Below are 16,556 nucleotides of genomic sequence, written 5' to 3'. Positions count from 1 at the left end.
TACCCCCACGGACACTCCCACCCCCAGGCGGGCACCTTCTCCCCCCGAAAGAGACACTCGCAGGCCGGTTTGTGGGTTCGCGTTTATTGAACTGGCCGCGGCCCAGTGGGGGAGGGGTGCCCCTCACTCCGCCTCCCCGTGGGTGAGCACGTAACTCAGTGCCTTGTAGTCCAGGTTGCCTGCAGCGTCGATGGTGGAGAACTGGAACATCTGGTCAACCTGCGAGTTTGGTGGGGGTCGTGAGGCCCAGGCAGGGGTGGGAGGGAGTGGGAGGGTCCCCGAGGCCGCAGCCAGCAGGTGAATTAATTACAGGAACTGGACTCCAGGCTCCTTCTTGTTTCTGTGCTTGGGGGGAAGGAAGTTGCGGGGAGACCCTGCAGAGCAAGGGTTGGGGCCGGGGCGGGTGTCTCCCTTCCTGGACACCGGGCGTCCCACCCTCCCCAAGGCTGCAGCCTCTGGGGGCTGAGGCACCTCCCCTTCTTGAGCCCCCAGAGCCCCGAGAGCCATGCTTGGGCTCCACAGAGGGCCTTGGGGACGGGGGTGGGGTGGGGCGAGGGGACAGACCTCCTCAGCCGTCATCCTGTCGGCCTGGGACATGAGCAGCCGCCTGATACTGAGGACAGAAGGGAGGGGCCAAGTTAGGCTGCTCTGGAGCAGGCATGGCCCTGACTGGAGGGGTGGCCCCGGGGGAGCCCCGTGACAGGTCCACATGGGGGGACAGCGCTGCTCCGAGGTGGGTGTGCCCCCCCTTCAATCCCACCCGCTCACAGGGCAGATGCCTCTTGGGAGCCTGGCTCTGGGTGAGTCCTGGGCACTGGGGTGGGGTGGGGGGGTGCCCACAGGGAGCCTTCCCTGACCCCCACGCCCCTGGGGGCCAGTGCCTGGCGCACCGAATAGGTCCGTTCACGGTGCCTGGCTGAAGTAGCCCCCAGAGGGGCTAAAGACCCAGCGATGGCACTGAAAGGCAGTGACCACTGGCCCCGTGTGGGTAGGGCTGATCCAGCCCTCGGGTACCCTGAGGGACTCAGGATCCCGGGCAGGCCAATCAGGACCTGAAAGCGGGGTGGGGCGGTTGGCACCCCTCCTACCCTGGTGACACCCGGGCGCCTGCGGCCACACTCACTAGTCCTTGTTGATGCTGCCTTTGCCGTCGGAGTCCAGCATCTTGAATGCGTTGAGGATGGTCTCCTCGGCATCCGTGCCTGCCCACAGGAGGCCTTGAGTCCTGGGCGACTTGGGGTCCACGCCCTTGCCCACTCAGTGCCCTGAATGGCCTTCCCACTCTGAGCACCTGGGAGACCCTCAGCTCCCACCCCAGGGGTACTGTTCTCGGGGTCCCTTGGGTCCCGCTAGGCCCAGAGCTGGGCGAGTTCCCAGTGAGGGACAGAGGCCCCCATCAGTGGGCGAAGAGTTGGGTCTGGGCTGTCAGCTCACCCACCCTGGGGGGCTGACAGGGCCCCACAGATGTGGGTCCCAGAATGCCAGGTCCTGGGGCTTTTCAAGGGATCTGCAAATTTGGGTTTTTAGGTGAGACGTGTGGATCTCTAAGTGCCTGGAACCACGTAAGCGCACACGCTGCGCTGGCAGACCTGTGGGCTGGCCCGCACTCACCGCTCAGCTTCTCCCCAAACATGTTCAGGAACATGGTGAAGTTGATGGGCCCTGAGGCCTCCCTGAGCATGGCATCCAGCTCCTCTTCCTTGACGTTGGTTTTGCCTGTTGCAGACGTCAGGGGTGGGGTGGGGGGGGTCACAGGGCAGGAGTGTCGCCCGCCCTGGCTGCCTTGTGGTCCGAATAGGTGCCCCACGGGGCCACCCCCCTCCATCATTCTCCAGGCAACCCCAGAACAAAGATGGGGCGACCGGAGAGAGGGAGGTGAGTCAGTGCAGGCACCCTTGGCCCAGGCATGGTGGATGGATACAGGTTCTGAGGGTCAGCAGAGCCCCAAACCCCAGCCCCAGGAGGTGGACTGAGTGGGGGAGAGAAGCCGGAAGGCCTGTGATCTGTTACCTGGGTGTGAGGGGGCACCCCCCAGGTAGAAACCAGCCTGCCCCCCGCCCAGCTCCAAGGGCAGGGCCGCCTCAGGCTGAGGACAGCCGTCCCCAGGTGGGGAGGGAGGCAGAGCCGCAGGCTGGGCCATGACGCCTGTGAAGGACGAGCCTCTGGTGGGTCTCTGTGTCCTCTGCCAGCTGCACTCCTGGGCCTCCTGACCGTGCCGGGGGTGGGAGTGCCAGCCTCCGCCGCGCGGGGGCAGCAGCGCCTTCCTCGAGCTCTTTACCATCTCCGGCTCTGGGACGCCCATGCTTGGGTTGTGTCACCCGCCCTGTGATGCCCTCTGCCTGCCCTGGTCAAACTAGAGGGGAATTTCTCCCCAGGAGAGGCCCCCCTCCCCCTCAGAGCCCATGGGAAGTCAGGTCAGGCTTTAAGGCCCAGGAGCGGAGCGAGGCTCTCTGGGACTGGAGCCGGAGGGCGGGGGAGTCGGGGTGCTGTGCTAGAGTTCTGCCCCCGGGGCACATACCCAGGGAGGCGTAGGTGTCCTTCAGGTCCTCCTTGTCAATGAAGCCGTCTCGGTTCTGGTCCATGAGTGTGAACGCCTGAAACCGAGGCCAGGTTCACCAGGCTGCACCCCCTTTCCTGGCTCTGGATCGAGGGTCTTGTCACCTGCATTACACTTCCCAGGGGACCCCTCAGGTATGAGCTTCTGGGTGGAGGGGTTCCCGGTACAAGAGCAGGGCCTCACCTCCTTGAACTCCTGGATCTGGGTCTGCTCAAAGTTGGAGAAGACATTGGATGACGCCCTCTGGGCCCGCAGGGCCCCCCCCTCCTTCTTCTTGGCCTTTCTGCTGGCCTGAGATGAGAACACCAAGGCTCAGGGTCCCCTAGCCTGCCCGAGGGTCTCCTTGGGGGCAGCCAGGCATTTGAGGAGACTTTATGCAGAGGGATGGGTGCACCGTGGCATCTGGGGCTCCAGGGGGCCCCAAGCCCGTGTCCCTGGGCTGGGGCAGCTGCCCGTGCTTGGCATGGTCAGAGGGACCCGTGGGGGGCCCCTGACAGAGCACAGCACCCAGGGTTCACCCTGAACTATGCCCTGCTCAGTCTGCAGTCCAGCCAGGAGGACCAGGGAGCAAATGAACCGTGCTGGCGGCCAGAAGGTGGAAGGGCTTGTTCTGGGGATCCCACTAGGGTGAAGGCCAGGACCCCCACCTTCCAGCCCCAGGCTGTCACCAGGGCTTTCATAGGGCACAGATCTCCCCCAAACCCCAGCACACACAGACCCTCACACATGTGCACAAACTCAACTTGTGTGCACACGTAATCAGGCAAAACACTCATGCGTGTGACACGTGCATACACACCCATCCACACGGTCCCACATGCACATCAGGTACAGACACACCTATGTGTGTACACACAGCACACTCACCATGCCTGGGTCTGCCTGATGCAATGGTCTGTGCCCTCCCTGCTGAGGTCGTCCGTCTTAAGCTCTTACCGAGTCCCCCAGGACAGCTCAGACTCCGGCTGCCACTCCCTACAAGGACAGGCTCAGGGCTACCCGGGGGACTGGACAACTGCAGAGCGAGCTTTGGCAGCCAGCAGTGAGTCAGACGCCCCCATCCTGCTGGCCCAATAGGCCCCCAGCCTTCAGGCACCTCCCCACCTGCCCCCTACCCTGGAGTCTGTGTTCTGTGCATCTCTGGGGTGACCTGCACATGGGTCAAGGGCCTGGGGACTGCGGGAACCAGAGGAAGGGGCACCGTTCCCAGACTTGCACACACTCTGGTGGCCAGTCGGCAAGCACTCCCTGAGTATGTCTGTCTGCCCTTGCCTCCCCGCCTTGGTGGCAGAGACGTCCCAGGCCCTGACCCCAGCCCTGGGGCCAGCCCTCCTGTCCCCACGGCAGGGAGCTCCTTGCCTGGCCCTCAGAGGGGGATGACATTTCTGGGATGGAGGATGGCCCATGTGGGCTGGGCTGGGCCCAGCACTCAGCCAGATCTTCCTGCTACAGCATGGCCCCAGGGGCAGAGTTTGGGGAGGGGACCTGGCCCAGGTGCCCGTTGGTGGTGCCAGATGTTGGAGGCCACCACAGAGCCAGGGAGAAGATGCCCTGGTCCTTGATGGTGGGGAAATGCAGAGTTAGTGGCAGGAAGGGGTGGGGTGGTGGGTCTGCAGGCTGAACAGGAGGAGGAGGCCAGTGGGTGGATGAAGTGGGCAGATGGAATTCCGCGGTGGTTTCATACCTGGAGAACAAGTTTTCTGAGCCTCCGGGGCCAGGTCTGGGTGGGGTTGGGATGAGCTGCAATCACTGGGTGGGGGTCCTCAGGGGCACATCTCCGAGCCACACAGCACCTGCTGCGGCTGGAAGGCGAGGGGCACACACCCTCCGTCACGTGGTGCTGCTGAGGTGCTGCCATCCGCGATCCCAGGGCCAGCTCACCATTTGAGGAACCTGGCTGGGGATGCGTGACCCGCCTGGAGGGACCTGGGGGCTCCTGGTGGCTCTGTCTGGAGGACCCCTAGAGGGCTAATGTGTGACCGATGTGGGACACCTGGGCCTGGGCTGCGCGGGGACCCCATCACTCCCAGCCAGGCGGGTCTAGGTGCGACGCCGGGACGGACCTTGGCTGGGCTGCGGGAGTGGGGAACAGCACACCGAGAGAGGGGTAGGCCCGTGGGGTCTGTGCTCAGGAGGCCCAGGCTTGGGGAGGGCCGAAGTAGGCTAGCTGAGCCCCTGGGGAGGTGTCCTGCGGCCGGCCTCGGTCTGAGCACAGCTCTAAAGATAGCCACAGAACCTGGCTCCTGGGAGAATATCGGGACTCAGCACGGACAGCTGCCCTGACAGGTGCAGGGGTGTCAGCAGGCGGCCCCTGCGTCCTGAGCCTGAGCCAGGTTGGATGCCCCTGCCCCGACCCCACCCCGACGTCCCCAGGAAGGACTCCGGGCCAATGTGGGTCTCCCCGGCTTCAGGGGTCTTCCCTGGACGGTTTCCGTAAGCGTGTGTTCCTGGGCCTGTGCGTGCCCTCCGCTGGCCGCCACTCCCCCCCCCGCCCCCGGCACCGTGGAAGCTACTGGTATGTGGTCCCCCCACCAGCACTCCGGCCCCACCTTCAGCCCCAGAGAAATTTATTTTTGATTCTGGAAAAATGAGTTGCTGAGGAATCTGGTTTATTTTAAAATCCAGGGAAGGGAAAACACATTTGCCACCTGAGGTCATCTGCCTGGCTGCTCCAGGGCAAGATGGAGGTGGAGGGGTGGTGCTCAGCATTGACACAGCATGTGGGCGGTGGAGGAGTGTTACTTTGTGCCTTGTGGAGTCAATGTGTGCCTACAGCTTCCTTGGGAAGGAATGAGTGGGGAGGGGGTGGGTCAAGAGGTCCTCCCCCCACCCCAGGCCCCCCAGAGGCCACAGAGAATGGGTGTCAGGCAGGAGTCCTCAGAGGGTTCAGAAAAGAGCCCAGCTGCCCTGTAGGATCCACCTTGGCGTTCCCACTCCCAGCCCAGGAAACAGCACAGGTGATTTACTAGCTTCCCAGTGGAAGGCCCAGAGCCAGGACTCCCCAGCAAATGGAGACGGAGCAGGGTCTGCTCAGGCCCCTGGTGGCTGCTGAGGGGCTTCCCCTTGGTGCAGATTTACTGAGCACATTCTGTGTGCCCTGGAATTTTTGTCCCTGCATTCTATTCTCTTTAGAATTGGAAGTGATCTCCCCTAGCAGTGGAGCAGGGATGCTTGTGAGCCCCCAGCCCTGGTTCTCCGGGAGTTTATGCCTGGAGCAGCACAGGGCCCAAGGCATGGGTGGTCCTACCACCAGACCCCCAAGCCCCGTTGCCATGGGAACTGTGTGTCAGCACAGCAGGCTCAGTTGGGAGGCTGTCCGGCCACCACTGCCCATCTCTGGGCAGCCTCTTTGCACACCTGGTCTTGGTCAGCTGTGTCTTCGCTGGGGCTGACCACAGATCTGGGGGAGACAGTCTTCTCCTCTGAGGGGGCCAGAGTACCCCACCAGTGCGACCCCTGCCTCCCCAACAGAGGGCAGCAGAAGTGAGCGAGGACCTATCTGATGTGAACCTTGAAGCTTGGGGCTCCATGATCCTGAGGGCCGGAGTCGGGGAGACCCAGGGAGCAGGTTCTGCTAGGGTGGCCTTATCAGGAAGACCTGAGCCCCCTTCTGCTGGAGAGGCTCCTAGGGTGAGGAAACTCTAGCTCTGCCGGGGGGCTGGGTCTGGGACCGGGGGTGGGGGTGGCAGGAGGGGGTACGCCAGGCAGTGCGGTCCTGGGAAGCGACTCGGAGGCCACATGGTCGGCCTGGCCTCTCTGTGAGCCCAGAGGGGCCGGCCACGGCCACCCGTCTCTGCTGGGAGCCGGCCTGCACTCAGGTTACATTTTGTACCCGGACCCCGGATTCCCTACCCAGAGCCTCTAGCCCCTTCCTGGGCTGTCCTCTGGGCTGGCCTGGGACTGCTGCGGACCGGGACTAGCCTCAGCGTGGCTGGGGCCGCCCTGCAGCAGTGGGCGGGGCGGGACAGCCCAGGGAAGGAGGATAGCGAGAACTCTATTTCACACTTTGTAATGTGGACTTATACTTTTCAAATATTTGTACCTGTGGTGTGCGGGCCTCGATGTGTGCTCAACCTGGTCCGAAAACGTCAGTGCCTGGAAGGGTCGCACCCGCTCTGGGGAACAAGCACGTGCCGCCTGGGCCACTGCGCATGCGGAGCCAGTCGCGAGCCGCGCGCCTGGTGACGTCACCCCTCCGCGAACGGGTGCGCGCGCCGTTCTCCCTCCGGCCGCCAGGGGGCGGCTCCGGCGCCTTCTGGCTGCTGACGGCGCATGCGCCCACCCGGGTGAGCTTCTGCGTCTCCAATGTTTTCCGGGCCCTTGGAGCGTCCTCCTCGGTCCGCGTTGTGCTTCCGGCGCGAAGGTCACGGGCAAGATGGTTCCGCCAGTGCAGGTCTCTCCGCTCATCAAGGTGAACCAGGTTTCGCGGCCGCGGCCGGGTGCTCGGTTCCGCGTAGGCCCGCGCGTGAGCGACTCCGCGGAGCTCGAGACCTCCGGCCCGGCCTCCGCTCGGCAGGACAACCACCCCTCTCTCACCCCGCCCCCGCGCCCCGACCCGGAGGCTGCGATTTTCCCCCGCCCCCCGCATCGGCCCCAGAGGCCGCGGGTGCGAGACCCCCCTTCCCCGCACGCGTCCCCCGCGCCCGGGACCCCCCGCGGGCTGAGAAAGCCCCCGGACCCCGGTTCCGCTCCGCCGGTCCTGACCGCCCTTTCCCCGCAGCTCGGCCGTTACTCCGCCTTGTTCCTCGGCGTGGTTTACGGAGCCAAGCGCTACGGTGAGTGACCACGGGCGTATAAAGCCGTCCCAGCCCACGGGGCGCTCACGGGGCTTCTCGACGACGGTGCGGGGTCCCGGGTGCCGGGCAGGAGAGGGGGCAGGGCGGGAGGCGCCAGACCCAGAAACCCGAGCGGGCTGGACCCTTGAGCGCCGCCGCGGCAGGCGTGTAGTTTGGTCGGGCAGCCCCTTGCAGCACAGAGACCTGAGTGAGGGGCGGCAAGACGCCGGGGTGGCAGCGGGGACCCTGTAGCTGCCCTCCGGGTGGGGCTCTGTGTTGAGGAGTGAGTGTCAGGCCTTTACGCATATCTAGGTAAAACAGGTATCTCTGGCGTTCACGGTGCACTTGAAGATGCCTTTGCTTGTGCACTGAATTCCTTTTACTCAGTGCGTCGGTGGAAAAGTTCACTGATATCATCCCTCCCTTTCCCTTTCCTTTAACAGATTACCTGAAACCCCGGGCAGAGGAGGAGAGGAGGATAGCAGCCGAGGAGAAGAAGCAGCAGGATGAGCAGAGGCGCATTGAGAGAGAACTGGCAGAAGGTACTCGTGCTGCCGAACCTCGTGGATTTGCTCTCCACCCGCATTTCCAGAAACAGCTGCTGGTCCAGATGAGCCCCACAGTGGAGGGGAAGGGCCGCTGTCTTGGTCCCTGCTGGCCCCTGGGTCCTCTTCTGGGGGAGTGGGAGGGAGAGCAGGTGTGGGCGTTGGGGGTGCGTGGCGCTGACTCCCTTTAGTGAGGCCTTGGGCGTGAACTGTCGGCCACCCTCAGCGAGGCCCCAGGACCAGAACCAGGCTCACCTCTCCCTGCCTGCGGCGGCAGCTTGCGGTCAGGACGGGCAGGGGTGAGGAAGGCCCAGGCTGGGAGTGCAGCAGAGCATAGCCAGGCCCACCACGGAGTGAGATACTGAGTGGTTTAACGCCAGACGTCGAAAGTGGGCCCTTTGGGTGGCCCGAGTGTGTAATGGCGCGTCTGTTTTCCTTCCAATCTTTCAGCCCAAGGGGACAGCATATTAAAGTGAGCCCGCCTTTCCCCGGAGCAGTGTGGATGAATAAAGCCTCCTGTACTGTGTGATTCTCTGACTTCCCTTTACTGTCCTCGGTTGCTTGGTTTCTGGACTCAGATTCAGCAGTTGTGTTCCTACCTTCTCAGGTTATGTGGGGTGTGGGTGGGGAGGGATTCCAGAAGAACCAGTCAGTGACCAGTGCATAAACCAGGCGGGATGCGCAGAACCTCCATCGCCTGCCCCGGGGTATCTGTGGTGGAGGCCAAAGGATGCAGTCTGTAGCGGAGACACAGCTGGCCAGGCGTTGTGAGCACTGCTCGGTCTTCTGTGCGCCGAGCCTGGCCCAGACCCTTGGATGGGCAGGGGAGGGGCAGGCTTTGCAGATGGTGGGGGTGGAGATGGCCTGATGCCTTTACGGTTGGGACCTGGATCTCCATCGCCCTCCTGCACGTTCTCCCCTTGACCCCAGGGAGCGGATGTGGCCTCCTGAGGACCAGGCTGGGGTGCAGCTGGGTGTTCAGGGGGCTTAGGCCTTCGTGCCTGAGCAGACGGCAGACTCCACCCCTGGTGGCTGTGGCCTTTCATCCCGAGGCCTGGTGTCAGAAGTTGCTGTTCCCAGTTTTGTGCCAGGAGCAGGTTGCCTAGGCTTAGAGCCCCAGTTTATTTGTCAAATGAGTCCATCTGCAAACGTGAGGAGGTGAGAAGCGGCGTACAGCCCTGTCTTCAGTTAAGGTGAGGCTGGAGTGCGTGATGGTGCACACGCCCTGGGGTATCGTGAGGTGGGTGGGTAGCTGGCACTGGTCCCCCTGGGAACCTGGAGGAGCCCCAGGTGCCACTGTGAGCTGAAGGTTTTGTGGGGCGTGTCCATCCCCCCCGACCCCCGACCCCCGACCCCCGCTGGGAGTGCTGGCAGAGGGCAGCATCTTGAACCGGCCTTAAAGCAACTCATTTGGCCTTGCAGCTCTGGCCAAGGCTGCAGCCAAGAAGAGTTTCCAGTATCTGGAAACATTTGCTTTGGAGCTAACGTTATGAGCTAAAGGTCCTTAATTTCTATCAGGTAATTTAGGACCCATTTCAAGCGTGAGTCTTGCATTGCCCCGTTTGGGTCTGACTCGCTTTTCTTCCCGGCTCAGAACCATTAATTAGGTCCTTGGAGGCATATGGTTGCTCCCATGAAGGAAACCTCAGTGGTGCAGGAGGACTTGGGCAGGCCACCGGCGCTGGTCCGTCAGCGCGGTCCAGAGCAGCTCCCGGGCAGCGTTCGTTACAGATTATGTTTGCACGGATCGCTCACGTCTGATCACTGCTGTTCTCGCAGCCTGGACCTTTCTGGCAGGATTTTGCGGTTGGTCACAAATGAGCGTCCTCCACCAAGTAAAAAAATGGCAGTGTGTTTTCTTTTGATTTTATTCTCAATTTTTGTGCATGCATTTCTTCCTAGACCAGATGGGAATTGGCATCTATGTATCCATTTCTCCACCCATATATACATAGATACACGTACAGTACCCGGTGCTTTTAGACACACAGTTTACAGACCCTTTTTGAAGATCTTGGTGATTACTGTGCATCCAAGATGTGGGTGAGTGTAAGGTGGGCTGTACCGTTCAGACCATTCATAGTTGGCTTTGGTTCGTAAACACACAAACCTTAAATTGAAAATATCCAAAATGGTCTTCAGCTGTTTTCTCAGGCTTCTTAAGCTCTTGTACCAGTGGTTAGAGGCACAGCCCCAGTCGGGTGAGGGGGCAGGGGGCCCGCTGACCGGCTCACAGGATGCAGCAGGTGGAAGACTGGGGTGCCGGGCCGCCGTTGCAAACTTCTGTGCCGGCTGCAAGAGAAGACAGGATGGTGAGCGGTGAGTGAGAAACGGGCGCGCCAAGCTCCTCCCCTCCACACACCCTGCAGGAGGAAGGGCAGAGACAAGCCGATTAGCCCGGCAGTTACTAGTTTAGCCCTTGGTGACGCTCCAGCCTGGGCCTCTGAAGCTGGCTTGTTTCTATTGGTTCCCTCCCCCGCGGGACATTTCAGGGAATGGCGACAAAAGTCCCAGAGCGCAAGCAAAAACCTAGGCAGCAGCTCACAGGTCCTGATTTGGGGGGCGCGCTGAGTGGTTCCAATAGAGCCACGCTCCCGCAGTGCAGGGTGAAGGTGAACAAGTGCAGCAGCGCAGGGAAGGACACCGCGCGCTGACTCCTAGCTCGCTTCCTGTCATTTTCTATGTGTCTGCTGTTTATCTCTGAAGCTGGCGTGGGAGCGTAGGTAGAGTTTCTGAGTCCTTAAGAGGGCACTGCTGATTGATTATGGAACAGAGGAGCTGTTAAGAGTTCACGATATTTCAGCGGGGCTTTCCTCCCTTTTATAGAGGAAGTAACACTCAGTTACTTCCCTCCTGAGTCCCCGGCTAGGACCCCAAGCGCGCCCCCGTGCTCGCCAGCTACGCTGAATCAGCAGGGCTGTTCCTGTGGGATGGGCCTCCCCACGTGGCCGCCTGTGCCCTGTGCAGCCAGGAGCCCTGGTGCGCCGACCACAGGGCCTCCTGAAGGCTGGCTTTTCTCCGGGTTGAACTCTGTTGCCTCGTGCCTGCCCCCGCAGGCCGAGGCCCGGCTGTGTGGTCTTGGCGGCGGCAGGTGTGGAGCGCAGACCTTTTTTGGCCGCCGTCCTCTCCGCCTCCTTCCTCTGCTCCTCCTCCAGGGCCTTCACCTTCACCTCGTACTCGTCGGCCAGGGTCTTCCACTCCTTCCTGTTGTTCTGCAGCCGGTCGAACATGGGCAGGATCTCCTCGTGGAAGCGGGAGAACTCCTGGAAAGGGAACCGAGAAGTCGGACCACAGCCCCAGGGGCTCCTGGGAGGGCTGGGCTGGGCTGGGCTGGGGCATGGAGGTGCCACGTGCCCAGTAGAGGCCTGAAAAGGGAGAAGGACGTGGGGGTTTGTGTCCTTGAGGTTAGAACAGGAGCTGTGGGGCGAGGTCCCCAAGAATAGAGTAGAAAGCATCAAAGCAGAAGGGACGTTCCCCTGGCAGAGGGGGGGCTGGGAAGGCGGCCCAGACGTGCAGGTCTTGGGCCTCCTTCACCCTCTCTCATACGCATATCGCATGTCACACAGAGCCCATGCTCGCCCAGGAACACGTGTGAACGCCCGCAGGCTGTGTGGGTGGACGCAGGTGGGGAAGGCAGTGGGAGGGGAGTGCCTGGTGGTCCCCGGCAGTGAACACCTCAGGACCGGCATGTGCACCCTGGTCCCGCCTCCCTCCCCAGCACTGACAGCCCCCGCTTGGCGGGGGCAGAAAAGGGAGCTGGTGTTTCGGTAAAGGGGTAAAGGGAAGCGTGAGACCTCGGGGGCTGGGGTGGGGAGTGGGGCAGGAGGGACGTCACTCAACTCAACCTGAAAACCTCGGAGTGTGGGGTCTGCCCCCCCAAGATGGGCGGGGCCTGTGACATCATGGTGTGTGTCAGTCGGGAGGGCTCTGCCCCCTCCCTCCCTTGCCAGTCCCTGGAGCTGATGTCACAGCACCTGTCCCAGCTCCTTGGCATGCGTCCACTGTCACTGGGCTGTACCCGGGTGTTTGCTGGGCTGCGTGGACCCCCCTCCCCCCAGGGTGCAGACACTGCACAAATGCACTGCACGTATACTGCAGTCAGTGCCCTGAAAACAGCGTGCAGCCCTGGGCAGGGGCACCTTAGCCGGGGTTTGGGAAGGGACATTTGAGGTACGACCTCGAGGTGAACAGGAGGACGTTCTGGGAGGGAGAAACTGGGGGTCTGATGGGGAGGGGACCCCTTGGGGTGACGCTGAGGATTTCGATTCCGAGTGCAGACTCAAGGGGGATGGGAGCCACCGTCCCCCCCGCCCATCCCCCGCCCCTCCCCTGCAAACCCAGCCAGGCCCTGGGCCGCCACGCTCACCTTGTACACGAACGTGCACACAAAGTCAATGAAGCCGACCTGCAGTTTGGGGAGCTCGGCCGCCTTGTTCCGGTCCATCATCGGCTTGTGGGGGAGCAGGGACACCGTGAGGCACCTGGTGGCAGGCGTGCCTGACACCTCCCCAAGCCCCCAGGACTCAGCCCCACCCCGGCTCGGTGAAATTGTCCACGGAGACAACAGAGCAGCGCCCTGGGGATGAGCTGGCCTTGGAAGGGAAAGCCAGGACGCCCCTTCCCTTCCGACCCACCGCCCCGTTCTGGGGAGCTGCCCTAGGCAGCGCTGGGCTCAGGCCACGTCAGCCAGGCGTGGAGCGCAGAGCCCCTTCCTCCAGCTTCCGCCCCCCCCCCCCTTGAGCTATCCATGGTGCTGACCCAAGGCCTGGGCCGTGACTCCCAAGGGGGCAAACCCCCATGCTCTTGAAGGAGCTGTCCTTGGTGTCCAGACTCTGGATCCCCCCCTCCCCCACCCCCACCCCCGGTTGCCTCCTGGCAGGCCCTTCCTCGGAGTTGCCTCTGTCTGGAGCTCGGCGTGCTGGAGTGAGCCACGCAGGACCCTAGAGGCCTGGCCCGGAGGAGACTGCCAGGCTGCCTGCCCTTCTCCCAAGAGACCTTGCTAGTTGGTCAGGGCACCCTTTCCTGCAGCCTGCACCTGGCCCCAGAGCCTTCCCAGCCCGGTGCTCAGAGAGCTCTTCAGTGGCTGGAGTTGGCTTGTGAGACAAAATCTCTCTCCATCTCTTCTGCCCATTGTTGGGTAATGCTCGTGTCCTTGTCCCCATGCAGGTGCCACTTCGGTCTAGCAACAGGTTCCTGACCCCCACATTGCTGAGCTGAAGGTCCGGGCATCGTTATAGCCCTGAAGGCAGACTGAGTTCCAGTCACGCCCAGACGGGCCTCGCTCCCTCCCCTCCGCCCCTGTGACCTGGCGACCCCTGTGACCTGGCGACCGTGCGCACAGGTCCAAGCCCCAGGGTCCTTCCAGTACTGGACAGCCCTACCCCCCGGTCCCCGCCTCCTCTCCCCCTCCTCCCTGCAGCCTCAGCCACAGCCAGGGGGAGCCCTGGACTCCAGCCACCAGCTCTCTCCCCACGGGCCAGGCCTGCCCCGCCCTGGGCCTTCCTGGAGCAGCTCACGGCCGGGCAGGGCTCGCTGCAGAGCTGCCTGGGCCCGTGGAGGCTTTCGGTCATGAGCCACAGTCCGGCTCTGCAGCTTCGGCAACGGCTTTCCATCACTGCAGGCATCACAGTTTTACCCAATCCCTGCCTTTTCCGCAATTTACCCAGATTCGGTCCCAGCTAAATTCTCACCAGATTCATGTCACATGACCCCACAAAGTGAGAGTTAGGTCCCAGGACCCCAGACCCCCGGGGGTCCCCTGTCCGAGGCTCCCAAGCACCGTGATGGGTATATGGAGGATTCTGGAAGCAACACTCACGATGGGCTGCTGATCCAGAACCGTCCTCTCCAGGTCCCCTTGTTCCCAGAACTCAGCTGCCACCAGCAGAGCGACCTGAAAGGCACACGGAAGGCAGGCGTGCTGTGGATTCGGTGATGGTCAGATATTGTCCTGAGATCCTGTCAGGTTGGCCGGTGCCCTTGGTCTTCTGCACCCCAGACTCTGGTGTCCCTACTATTGAGGTTGGGAGTGTGTCAGCCCATTCCACCGTGGCGGCACTGGCTGGGCCCCAGAGCTGGGCAGCAGCCCTCGGCACTACTTGCAGATGAATGGCTCTGTTTCCGCATCCCAGGCTCCACCTGGATGCAACCCCGTGAGGACTGGCAAGACATCTGGGGCCCCGCGTGACTCTGACCTTGCTCTGGACTTCCCAGGGCTTGGTGATGGCAGACAGGTCACACGCCGTCATCATCATGGCCCTGTGGGCAGACGGAGCTCCAGGCACATCCACACTGGCCTCCCCCCTTCCCCTCCACCTCTGCAAGGCCCAGTGACCGTGGAGGCACAGGTGCAAGTCCCAGTGTCCTTCCGGCAGTGGACGGTGCTACCCTGCACACCACTCCAGGCCTCCCCTACGCTCCCCGTCTCCTCGCCCCTCTCCCTAGGCAGCCAGGGACGGGAAGGTCAGCAAGTGCTTCTTGGGGACCAGTGATCTACACATACTTCCTAATTGGACCTCTGGAACAGGCCTGGGGCTGGACGCAGTTCTGAACCTGCACTTTGCAGGTGAAGGGACGGAGGCTCATGAAGTGAGCACGGTATTTAATTGTGGACAAGGCCTGTCCACCCCCAAGTCCTACTGCTGCTCCCCTGAAAGGAGAGCGGGCGAGGCGAAGCGTTGGTAGGAGGCACTGAAGCTGTGAGAAGTGGGCTGTTCCTGCTGTGGAGCGTCTGGGCCCTGGGGCTCCCGGTCCTGTGGGGGAGGCGTCGCCCAGCACTCACATGACTATCTCCTTGCGCGTTGTCTCCAGGGAGAGGTACTCCACCCAGCTGTTCCTGTCCTCGTAGTTCTGGGACTCATCCACAATCTTCTGGAACATCGTCCTCTTCCTGAACCCCAAGGACAAAGGGAGGGAGTCGACCCCCGCCCCCTCACGCCACGCAGGACCACACGTCCTCCTTGATCTCAACCCACACGCCCTTCCAGGAGAGGAACCGAGGTGGGGAGTGCAGGCTTTGTGGGGCCCCGGGGCGGGCTGTCTGCCTGGAGCCCCAGGTGCCCCCCGGCCAGGCTCCCTCCCCGTGGGGCCTCCTGGTGGTGTCCACCAGGCGGGCGGGCAGTGGCACCCACTTGAAGTAGAGCGCCAGGTCTGTGGCGATGATGGCGATGTCCATGAGGTGGATCACGTGCTCGTGCTGTCGCCGGTTCAGGTTCTGGTAGATGTTCAGGGTCTGCAGGCAGGGCTCTGGTCACAGGTGCGTGCCCGCACCCCCCGTCCTTTCCCCTCCCCCAGCCCTCCTGGAGGTCATCCGTCTGTCCCTCTTGGCGTTGCTGGCCAGCTTCTACCCAAGGGTCACGGGCCCCAGGCCCAGGTGGCCGCACATTGCACCGGGAGGCCCCCACCCCCCTTCTCCCCCCCAACACTCCGGGGACCTGAGCCCACCCCACCCCCCGTGAGGGCATTTCCAAACTGGAATCACCAGGCCCGTCCCATCACCCCCGTCGCCACCACCACGAAGCCTGCCTCCCTTCTCCAGTGCCAGAGCTGTGTGGTGTGGACGCTGGCGGTGGAGTTCCGGGGGTGCAAGCGAAGGTCAGTCGGCCAGGAAATACAGCAAGAGAGCAAACGGAGGGCACGCACCTCCTCGGAGAGCAGGAACTTCCCGAACTCCAGGTGATGTCGTTCCAAAATCGAGGAGCCATGGAGCTTGGCTAAAGGGTTCTGGGATCTGTCACGGAGGTTTAATGAAAAGCAAGCAGTGGTCAGGAGCCCCAGAGCAGCCTGTTTGCCCCCAGCTCCCCCCATGAGGAAGGGGCACCCCTGTGGGTGCAGCAGGCCCTCAGAGGCAAGCGCTCTCCCCAGCTGCTCTGCTGGGAGGCAAGCTCTCCGCAGGCCCCTCCCCGGGGACGCTGTGGCTGCCTCCAGCGCACAGCCACGTGGGCGCCCCAGGAGCGCGCCTACTTCATCTGGTACAGGTTGTTGGTGCCCCGGTGGTCGATGTCATGGCACAGGCCGGCGGTCACCATGGCGAAGGCCTCCAGGTCCGTGTAGTAGCTCTTCAGTTTGCCCGTCTGCAGAGACAGGAGCCCACGATTCTGCAGCCCGTCAGCACCCTCGCCTGCCCTTGCTTCCCTGCTCTGCTGGGTGGGGGCAGGGGCGTGGGAGGCGGGGAGCTGGGCCCGACCCCACTGCCCCTTCCCAGCTCACGTGCTCTCCACCCACTTCCCGGGCTGGGGGTGTGCGCCAGTCAGAGGGGCCTCCACCCTTGAAGGCCCCCACCTCCCACGCGGATGAGCCACCACCTAGGGTGCTGCCCTTGGAAGTGGGAGGGTCTTCACCACCCTGATCAGACAGGTGAGCCCTCTCCCCACCCCCGCCGCACCCACGCACCATGAGAAGCGTGAACATCGTCTGGGCCACGTTGAAGCCGTGGCGCCAGTTGTGGTAGGTGATTCTCCGGTACCCCTTGCTCACGGAGAACAGGAACCGCACCAAGACCTGAGGGAGGCGGAGATGTGGGCTCCAGGCACCGAGCGCCTGGTCCCACCGTCGCTCTCCCAGCTGACAGCTGTGGGAAAGGCCCACGTCCCGTCCCCGCCCCACCACTGGCCTTTCGTGGGTGGCACCTGCCGGGTGCACCCGGGGTGGCAGGCAGCCGGAGGGGTGGAGCCAAAGCGA

The 16,556-nt window shown here is 63.0% G+C and overlaps 3 protein-coding genes across 5 annotated transcripts in view; 1 reads left to right on the top strand and 2 right to left on the bottom strand.

The window, feature by feature from the left end:
• Positions 1 to 71: 71 nt before the first annotated feature.
• MYL5 (myosin light chain 5) lies at positions 72 to 6,696 on the bottom strand. Its single transcript, XM_032633261.1, has 9 exons — positions 6,600 to 6,696; positions 4,242 to 4,359; positions 3,425 to 3,532; positions 2,741 to 2,848; positions 2,519 to 2,594; positions 1,612 to 1,716; positions 1,124 to 1,202; positions 565 to 613; positions 72 to 219 (listed from the first exon to the last, which is right to left on the bottom strand). The coding sequence occupies exons 3-9, from the start codon at positions 3,425 to 3,427 to the stop codon at positions 124 to 126; spliced, it is 516 nt and encodes a 171-aa protein (XP_032489152.1). The 5' UTR covers positions 3,428 to 3,532; positions 4,242 to 4,359; positions 6,600 to 6,696; the 3' UTR covers positions 72 to 123.
• A 119-nt stretch (positions 6,697 to 6,815) lies between these two features.
• ATP5ME (ATP synthase membrane subunit e) lies at positions 6,816 to 8,414 on the top strand. 3 transcript variants are annotated; one of them, XM_032633260.1, is made up of 4 exons: positions 6,825 to 6,968; positions 7,278 to 7,332; positions 7,776 to 7,874; positions 8,328 to 8,414. In XM_032633260.1, the coding sequence occupies exons 1-4, from the start codon at positions 6,933 to 6,935 to the stop codon at positions 8,351 to 8,353; spliced, it is 216 nt and encodes a 71-aa protein (XP_032489151.1). In that variant the 5' UTR covers positions 6,825 to 6,932; the 3' UTR covers positions 8,354 to 8,414. The 3 variants fall into 3 exon arrangements, with proteins under 3 accessions (XP_032489149.1, XP_032489150.1, XP_032489151.1); XM_032633259.1 differs by having other exon boundaries at positions 6,824 to 6,968; positions 7,776 to 8,370; XM_032633258.1 differs by having other exon boundaries at positions 6,816 to 7,332; positions 7,776 to 8,414.
• A 1,693-nt stretch (positions 8,415 to 10,107) lies between these two features.
• The window catches only part of PDE6B (phosphodiesterase 6B), a 30,439-nt gene continuing 23,990 nt past the window's right edge, over positions 10,108 to 16,556 (bottom strand). The window contains exons 13-22 of the mRNA XM_032632683.1: positions 16,269 to 16,376; positions 15,840 to 15,949; positions 15,519 to 15,606; positions 15,008 to 15,108; positions 14,659 to 14,766; positions 14,072 to 14,135; positions 13,696 to 13,770; positions 12,244 to 12,327; positions 10,984 to 11,140; positions 10,108 to 10,169 (exon numbers count right to left, since the gene is read on the bottom strand). Coding sequence (XP_032488574.1) covers positions 10,108 to 10,169; positions 10,984 to 11,140; positions 12,244 to 12,327; positions 13,696 to 13,770; positions 14,072 to 14,135; positions 14,659 to 14,766; positions 15,008 to 15,108; positions 15,519 to 15,606; positions 15,840 to 15,949; positions 16,269 to 16,376 — 957 coding nt within the window. The remainder of the gene's footprint in view (positions 10,170 to 10,983; positions 11,141 to 12,243; positions 12,328 to 13,695; positions 13,771 to 14,071; positions 14,136 to 14,658; positions 14,767 to 15,007; positions 15,109 to 15,518; positions 15,607 to 15,839; positions 15,950 to 16,268; positions 16,377 to 16,556) is intronic.

The sequence above is a fragment of the Phocoena sinus genome, chromosome 5 (genome assembly GCF_008692025.1).
Source record: "Phocoena sinus isolate mPhoSin1 chromosome 5, mPhoSin1.pri, whole genome shotgun sequence".
Lineage (NCBI taxonomy): Eukaryota > Metazoa > Chordata > Mammalia > Artiodactyla > Phocoenidae > Phocoena > Phocoena sinus.
This window is presented reverse-complemented; position numbering and strand designations above follow the sequence as displayed.